This window comes from Halichoeres trimaculatus, unplaced genomic scaffold, assembly GCF_033239565.1.
Source record: "Halichoeres trimaculatus isolate MK-OKI-2021-1 unplaced genomic scaffold, fHalTri1.1 fHalTri1_scaffold_3, whole genome shotgun sequence".
Classification (NCBI taxonomy): Eukaryota; Metazoa; Chordata; class Actinopteri; order Labriformes; family Labridae; genus Halichoeres; species Halichoeres trimaculatus.
This window is the reverse complement of record NW_027437181.1, coordinates 28013013-28022166: the sequence shown is the minus strand read 5'-3', so window position 1 is coordinate 28022166 and position 9154 is coordinate 28013013. Positions and strand designations below refer to the sequence as shown.

The 9154-nt window shown below is 38.4% G+C and overlaps 2 protein-coding genes across 6 annotated transcripts in view; one reads left to right on the top strand and one right to left on the bottom strand.

Annotated features, from left to right (window-relative positions):
• Nucleotides 1-9154, top strand: part of myom2b (myomesin 2b) — a 44096-nt gene that overhangs the window by 5196 nt on the left and 29746 nt on the right. The window contains exon 1 of one of the 5 annotated variants that reach the window (XM_074665903.1): nt 7496-7533. The exons of the other annotated variants lie outside the window; for them this stretch is intronic. The gene's annotated coding sequence lies outside the window, so the exon portion shown is untranslated. Of the gene's footprint in view, nt 1-7495; nt 7534-9154 lie in introns of those variants that run through there. 5 annotated transcript variants of the gene reach the window in all.
• Nucleotides 921-5552, bottom strand: rnaset2 (ribonuclease T2). Its single transcript, XM_074666422.1, has 9 exons — nt 5382-5552; nt 4349-4499; nt 3364-3413; nt 3203-3260; nt 2858-2922; nt 2396-2509; nt 2152-2197; nt 1914-1988; nt 921-1733 (listed from the first exon to the last, which is right to left on the bottom strand). The coding sequence occupies exons 2-9, from the start codon at nt 4490-4492 to the stop codon at nt 1530-1532; spliced, it is 756 nt and encodes a 251-aa protein (XP_074522523.1). The 5' UTR covers nt 4493-4499; nt 5382-5552; the 3' UTR covers nt 921-1529.

The following is a 9154-nucleotide window of genomic DNA, read 5'->3' as shown; positions in this document are numbered from 1 at the left end:
GTCCCTCTGTGTTTATTCACAAGCTCTTCTGAAAAGTTGGATCAATTTGGACTTTCATATATTAAAAAAAGCAAATACTTATTTTGTTAGTATTTTAAGATTAATTTTTACTTTCTTAACTCACTGACAACCAGAGAGCAGATTGACTGAATAACAAATGTTTATTGACATTAAGAAACAACAGTACAAATATTCATTTCAGCTATTTTACACCACAGCAGTATTCCAGTGTAACTTTAATATGAATTATCACGTACTCTTCAGTAACAGCGAATTGATTTATCCACATAAACAGCCATAGACAAACACCCATTAATTACGAGTCATTTTTGATTAAAAAGCATTTATCAGAACATGTGCAACGTCCACAAGGAGCATCCATTTTGGCTCCACAGTGGATTGTAAACAAATTGTAAGGCTGTGTGACAACATGTCTGCTTAAGAGTTAATAACCTGAGGAACTACGCCATGCACCATCATGTTCTATATTTACTTCCTATTCTATACATGATGTACAGTCACTTAGTTTCAGCTCCGCAAACTATCAGCATCAAAGAATGTCCTATGTACTTGGCAAAAATCACAGTTACCTCCCCTGTTTTTTAATGCTCATATGTAGAGGACAGGTGATAAAGCAGGAGTCTGGGAGGAGGCAAAATGACACAGGTGGGATTTGAACTCAGGTCACTCACATTAAGGACTATATAGCCTCTGTTCATGAGCAAAGCAGCAGTGTTTTAGGCCATAATCCTTGTGCCATAGGCTTTCAAACTTTGCATTTTCATTTGATTGTATATATGTAGCTGTTGAAAAAATAATGGCAATCAGCTATTTTGATCACATTTCATTATCAAAACATTGTTAAAACACAATCCAGTGAGTCAGTATCTACTAGCTTAACATTGGATCAGCTTTGTTAAAAAAAAAAAAATCTGGGCACTCTTTTTGAAACAACTGTGGTTTAAATTATAGCTATCAGAGTCAGCTAATCCACTCCAGAGTTTGACATCTCACCAGTATTAAGTCAGAGTCACATGCAAATAAAGGGAAAGGCTCCACTTCTTGTCAAACAGGCAAAGTTAGCTGTGCATTTAACTGTTTGCCTGACCTGAAATCCCCAACATGTCCCCCCGTTGAGCTGCGGAAAAAAAACAAGCCGTGCACTATTGGATTGATCTACTATAAAGGTCTGAATGGCACATAATCCAATTAAAGCCCTAGGCGGTAGTGGAGTGTTTGGGTGTCTTGTATCTCTAAGTTATAAAAATAACATTGCACACAAGGTCATTTTTAAATCATGCAACTAGCTACCACTGATAGAAATCATATGCTCAAGATTTTTCTCAGTCTACCCTGATTAAGGCTATTTTTGACACCCGCTGCCACACTGTTAGTAGAATGATTGTTTCTGAGAGTGAGAAAAAGAATGTAAGGGACTATGTGTGTGAATGTCACAGCACAGCATAGCCACTTACCCATGATTGTGAGAAAATAGTGGTATAGTGTGTGTTATTTTCCATTTTATGTGATTATGTCTTTTTGGAAGGCGGTGGGTAGTAAACAGGCATGTCATGCTGACACACACTGAACCCTGACGGCCTTTCAACATCCATGATGTCATTCTCATGTCCCTTGGATATCATGTCTTCGCCAAAATGCTTCTCACAGTCCAGCAGGGTGAAGTCCGAGTCAAAACAGATCTCAATCTGCCCCAGAGTCTGGACTTCATCTCTCTGTCAAACACAAAACACAATTCAACAATCACACAGACTGTCAGCTGACTTGTTAAACTGCAGAAACCAGAATACCTCTCACACAAAACAGACTTTTTATTCCTAAAAATTGTTTCGTGATAACAATTTATTAATAAAAACATAATTTCATGATGTGAATGTAGAATTAAAAGTGCAAACCCTTGATTGGTGAACACACTGGATCTTTGGTTTGACGCTGTAGAAGTTTTCAATGGCGTCTTCAATTTGTGATAACTGTAGACACACATTACAGAGCAAACAAAAACCAGAGGTACACTTTACGATTGCAAAGTACATTTATGCTATAGATTATTATAGATACAAAATGTATCTAATATTTAGAAAAAAGGTTTTAAAACAAAAATTGGTTTTAAGGTTTAAAAATACACAGACTTACTTTGTAGTAGTCTTCTGAGGGGGTGATGTTGAACTTCCTCAGGATTCTACGGTAACATAAACACACAATCCTGTTAGGGGCCTTTTTATTGTTTTTGATACTTTTTATTCAGATGGAAATAAAATGAGCAAATAAAAGAGTTAGTATGTACAATTTTCACATGAACCTGGTACCTCAGGATGATACTGAGAAAAATAACATGTTTCAGAGTTTTTACAGAAATACATGTGAGCATGTTCTGTACCTGTCCAGGTCCACTTTATGATACAGTTCCAGGGCCTTGCTGAAGTATTTATGTTGACTATTCAGAGAATCTGCTTTGGCCGCACATGTTCCATGTTTGTGCCACTCGTACTTCCTGTTGAAACCATCAGACAGTAGGCAATCATTTTATTGAAAGGACAAATTTACTAATGGAACATATGGTAACAGTTATTAGACTTTTGGCTATAAGTTAATCACTATCTGTAAATCTTGTGATTAGACTTTGGAGATATGACCTGTCTTACTGAAATCATAGTCAATGTATAAGTGCACAGTGCTGTATATCATAGTTCATCACAACTTGATAAAGTTAGAAATACTAAAACTATGTCTTCATGTTGCCATCTCAACTAAAAATCTGGAGGTAAATGTTTGTAACAAGCCAAAGGTCAGGTTAGGTTCAAGTGACTGACAAGAAATTGAAGGATTTATTGATGCATACCAGAATTCACTGGACGTGGGTTTAAGCAAATCAGGCCAACTCCTCCTCATGTCTGGGAGCAGATCCTAAAACCAAATACAGAAAAGCATTACTTTTCAAACTATTAGCATAATGAAAAGAAGGAACAGTATGATGAATTTCTTTCCCAACTGCACATTTTACTTTACATGAGATCTTTAATTGCTGATACTGGGTGATTTAGTATTCTATTTATTTTTTTATATTTTCAGATGTGTAGATGAGTGTTTTTCTCTTTAGAAACCCCCCCAGATCTGATCATTTGTACAGGGAAAGAACTGAATCATTAATTTTACTGGGTTATAGAGAAAAAGAACGAAGCTGTACCTCTATTTTAGAGGAGTTGAAATGCCATGAAGAATTGCAGTCAATCCCTTTATCTGGCCTGTGAAACAGAAGTGAATCATGATATAGACAAACATTATGATTAATGAAAACACTGGTTGATCCAAAAGAAACACCAAAACATAAAAAACTTGCACACATACCAGAGTCCATGCAGTGTCCAGTAGCTAATATTTGGCTTACAGTGCTCCATCTAAAATTTACAAACAGAAGGTATTATAATTAATGTGCCCCAAAACACACAGCAAATAATGGCTCACAATTACATATCTGCCTCGTAAACAATGCAGTGTATTGAATTCCATTGTTCCATCTAACTGTAAAGAAAGTTCCTTTTTTTCCTGGCAAGACTGTGGCACTGGTGAGTGGAAAGGGGAACCTGCAGTGGTTTGTTTATTCAGCGGATTAAGATCAACACACAGTAGACAGTTTATCTATGGAGTTTCCTGAACTTCCTGATTGATGCTCTCACAAAATGTACCTTGACTTGTTTTAAATGAGTTATTGAAAACAAGAGGAATGCACTCAACATACCGAAGTAGGGTGTGGGTTTTTTTTGTGCTGAGACTTGATGAGTTGTTTTGAAACTGCACCGTCAGTGAGAGAACAAAAAGTTACCTAATCCAACCACAGAGTCACACAGCCTCTCTCATGATTCGGACTTAGAAATCACATGACACATAAGGGTCTGATGTAGACTCTGTGATACAGCTTTTGGGCAACATGCGGGGAAATATTAGAAACCAACATTGTCTCAGGTTGCGACTCCATGTTTTTTTAAGCAATATATCATGATCATTAGGTAAATATTCAGATATACGCATTACCATTTATTGGTCTTTGTCAGTATTGATGTAATATTTGCATAGTTCATGTAGGGTTAAAAACTTGAAGCTGTTGCAGGAATTACTTAGATCAGACAGGTACATTTATTGGTTGTCAACAGGTGTCATTATGAACTTTTTATGGTTGTGGTATACTTAGCAGCTAAAGAATAGATATTATTTTTGTATAACACAAATGCTGCTGCAGCCATGTGCTACACTGTGGTTTGTAAAAAGAGTTCTTTTACCATGGTCAATAAAACCAGCAAGATGTAAAAGAGGAAAAAGCATTGTAGACACTCACGCTGCAGAAGGTGCTTGGCCAGTGATGAGTCAGTATCAGTTTCGACCACATGCTGTCATGATGATGATGGTGGTGATGTGTGATCACATAGGCAGAGGACAGGGCTACTGCCAGGGATAGCAAAAGAGGAGCACAGAGCCTCATGCCTGACCTGAAAGGAGATTACAGATCCGTTAGTTAACAAATGCTGTATTTGAATGTCAGATGCAACACAGGTCATGTTTACACATCACAATATGCCGAAACAACAGCTGGAGTGTAGAACTAATCAAGACTTTAGTGACTCTGGGAAATAAGCACAATGACTTCATTTATAAAATAATAGGCTTTATAAAATTGGATCACAACGTTTAGATTTTAGGCAATTAAGAAGTGTAGAGTGACACATGTAAGTAGAATCTTCGGAGTCAGGTTATGGCTGTGAGTAGTAGAAGTGTGTGGAAACAAAAACCCTGTGATATAATACTCGATCTGACAGCAAGATAGAAATAACTGTAACTGTGGTTGTTCAAATAGAAAAACTATACGCAGTTGGAACATAGTACCTGGGCAAGTTTAGCAAGCGTCATTCAATGTTTCCCCCAGACATGGCTTTCTGCATTGCAGTGCATTTCAGTTCAGTGCAAAAGGCAGGAAAAATCAATGGCGTCTAACAATAGCACGCTGATGAAATCTAATTGCACGTCCAGTCTTGAATGCCAGTCAGGGGAAAGTCTATTTTAGACGAACAATTCAACGTAGTGAGGATTGACAAACAGTTCTTAAACCGGGCAACTTTAAAACTAAGTCCAGGAAAATAAAGGAGTTTTTCCTGCATCATAAGTTGTTCGTCGCCCTGCAACTGTTGCTCCAGAGCCACAGTATATCATTCAGTACATGAGAACACGCTTAGCAGAGTCGAAAGCTAGCATGTTGGCAGTTTTAGGGTAATCATTAAACCGCTGTCCGACTTTGAAGACTTGAAAACAGACGTCGTAAAACGGGTCCTAATCTCGTAATACACGTCCATTTAAATATCTTGAACAGAAACTACCTTGTGCTGGATCCGCTGCAACGAAAACTGGTGTATTTTCCGACAAAGAGCGTCGTCCAGTAGATAATTCAAACAACTTAACAAGGTTTGGGCATGTCTCAGGATACAGTGAGTGCTCCCAAACGGTCTGTTGTTTGTGTCCCGCTGCAGCTCTACTACCTGTTTGTCTGCTTAGCCAATCAGAAGCGCCGTACACGTCATGCGTCATCACGTGCCGGTCTGGTAGGCTCGGCCTACTAGAGCTTGTTTTGTCAGGACAGGACCCCACCGGCTGCTAAATTGAGTTTCGATGATGCTTGCTGCTGAGAGGAACTGCCTGCTATCGCTCAAGTTTCTGATACTTTTTTCCTCCAGTTATTTTCCAAACATTTAACAAAAGAAGAAATATATTGAATCTTTGACCAAACTGAGGACATGGTTTTTATTGTTACACGTTTCTGCAATAATACTGCTTCCTAAGTTAACTAGCAGAAAATTTTACAACCATGTAATTTCCCTGCACCCTAGAATTACCAATGTGTTACTGTAAATCAGGAGTGTATCATACCAAAATTATCAGTGGCCTTTTGTAACAGTGTACTACCAAATCACCAACAGAGGGCTCTTTTCAACCACAATCAGTCACTTTAGTTTAGCACAGATGCACAAATGCAAGGAAAAGGGAGAAAATGATTATGGCTGAGGTCCTGAGAAATGCAGTGCTTAATTGCATGTTACAGACATGCCTCATATTCCATACTGTTATGCAAATAGTATGATTTGAGATGGAAGCAAGATACTTTGGCTTGTGATGTAGTTGTCATGTGCTGATTAAATTGTATAGACTTAAATGCAGAATTCTGATGGTTTATTTTGACTCTTTTTGTTACATTATGTATAAAATGATTAAGACAATTTTTAGAGATGTCATTTGTTATTTGAAAAATATCTTACAAATTTAGGTTCAGTGTTAAGAATTTTTGTTGAATTGGAAGTCTTCAGTCAACATTTTTGGTTGCCTTGATATTTTTTCTGCTATTTTCTAGACTTGTGGATTTTTCTCCATCATTTGAATAAGATTTCCTTTTTTGCTGATCATGAATATGGAATAAAATTAAAACCAGTCACTTCCCATTCACCAGTGTCAGATCTCAATTAAATGGTCAAAGCCTTCATGAATTTGGAGTAAAAAGTGTACTTGTCTTGGAAGGTCAGTTTATTAACTTGACACAAATAGTCACAGCTTCAAACTTTAATGAAGGAACCATCTTCCTTTTTATCCCCTTGGTTTCTTTCATATTCTTATACCTGTGTACATGTACCTCCTACTTCCATCATGTCGCTCTCTCCCTTTAAAGTAACTCCATGTTCTCACGTCAAATGATTTCACTTCAGATGTGAAATGTGTTTCACAGCTCCTCCAGTGTGTCAGGAATAGCCGAGCTGTAACTGTAGCTAATTTTATAAATAGAGCCTGGCCAAAGTTCAGCATGCGACACAGTGTCTGAAGACGCTTCTTGGTGCATTTGGAGAAGGAGAGGGCTGACGTACTTTCTCAAGTGCACCAAGCCCAACTTGAATGTGATATAAAGCATGTATTTACAGTAAATATGGGTTTCCATTGCAACATTCAGTGTTGCAGTGATTGCAAAACTGAATTGACAGTTCTTAAGTTCTGAAATTCTGTCTGAAATATGTTTTGCTACTCCATTGCGATGATATTGTTTTCTGAAAAATAGAAAAGTGACTTCAGCTCAAAAGAGGGCCAAACCTGTCGCTTCACATTCTGTCAAGCAAAAAATTTTCTGCTTTAAATTCTGTGCCTCCCATTTCACAACAATGGTCAAGTTTTGCATTGTCAAAGCCACAGTACGCCGAATCTCGCAGTTTGTTAGCATCAGTTAGCGTGCCAGAATACTCAAAACAGCTACCTTGGCCCCCGAATCAAAACTGTGGTCAAACTCATCAAAAGATGACTGGTTGTAGTGGCCCTGAGTCTTGAAGGATACTGGTTATATATAGGCAGCTCTCTCTCCTTATAAGGCCTCAGGGAGAGGCAGGTGGGGGTCGGCTGGAGACGGGTGGTGGTTTTGTTGGCCTGGTACTTGGTTTAGGCTGACTCCCTGTGGATTCAGGCTGACAACCGAAGTCGCTGCAAGGGAAACCTCAAGGGGTAAGAAAAAACAAAATTTAATTTTCCCGCTCACCTTCGCTGTACTTTCTGTTTTCAATCGACTTTTGTTTGGAACCTGTTGGATCAATGTGAGGAAGAAGGGAGAGAAGATTGGGGCACAGACAAGATCCATATCAAAGTGGATACTGAACTAAGAGCGATGGGATAAGGATTGAAAAGCAATGTGTTTGGAATGGATGAGTTAACCAGTTTTTTGAGGATAGCTGCTTTCATTGCTTTTTCTTGTGACAGAACAGAGAGACAGAAGGGTTCAGTATGTTTGTGAGACACTAATTGGTTTAAATGGGCTCCTACTGGACCCTCAAATTAGCTTTCAGACACTTAGGACTGCTGCTTCAGGGGACAAATTGCTGTTGTGTTGGTTTGGGACTCTTTATGTGTTGACTTAATTAAGTGTTGAGTTAATCTTTCGTTTTAAACTAACAAACTACCAGGGATTATCATTATTATAATTCTAACATCACAGCCAGCAACTGCATCCAGAAAGCAACTGTTAGTGATGAAGATGAATAATATCAGAGGTTTGTGTGGTTTTGGTTTGGAGTTTAAGAGGTGTTTAGTTACATACAGAGAGGCTCGGGTGTCATTTGGCAGCCATTCTTGCTGTTACAGTGCTGGCTGAATCAGCCAAGCAAAGAAGCAGCCACTGAAGTGAAGGGCTGATGTAACTAGGGCTGGTGGGACTTGGGCTTGTTTTGGGAGGGTAGTTGAATTAAGAAGCTAAATTTCTTTCTATATGGCCATTGCTTTGTTTTATATATTTTGATAATGCTCTGTAAGTTTTACAGAAACAAACACAATTTACATTCAGGAACCAAGTGACACATCTTCAAATTTGTAATAATTCTGTGATACTGTTGATCCAGCTGGTTGACAGCTACTTAAACTGGTTCATTTTCATTCATAAATACATAATTTCCTATATTTTACACTAAAGCATCATGGTATATACCATTTTGGAGTCTTCTGTTTACTGTTATTGTCTTTGGAGGTTAGAGGTCAGAAGTTAGGGGCGTTGGTGTAACCCGTCTCACTGCTCAGTTGCTTATTGGGCAGTTTGGGGGCATCAGTGTAAGATGACATTGATGATGCTCATGGGGACCCTGAAGTTTTGGAAGCTTTTGGAGTGTAGTTGAAGAGCCAGTGGTTTAAAGTTTCCTTTGACCTTATTTTAGTCTCAGTGGACTAAGGTGATGTAAGGCAATTATGTTTCAACGCTGCTATGATGCAAGACAAAGTCATGCTACTGTTTGGGTTAGTGTACTACCAGACTTATTTGGTCACACTACTCTTAAACAGAAGATAAGAAATGTAATAATTAATCACAAGAGGGGAGAAACATTTATACAGATCAGTTTTCCTTTGCTGAAATATTCAACGTTTTCAGTAGACTGTCCAGGAAGACATCACAGGTGGTACATCTTCATCACTTTACTCCCGGTGGAACGTCTGTCCAACTGTCCAGGATTAAACTGATGTCTTCACAGTAACAGAAATCTTTGCTTCAGCGGTGCCGTCAGGAACAGTTCACATCCCTGGTCCAGCAATAGTCCACATTCACATTCAAGTTCTTGTGTTTATGTTTAGTATACACGTGTGT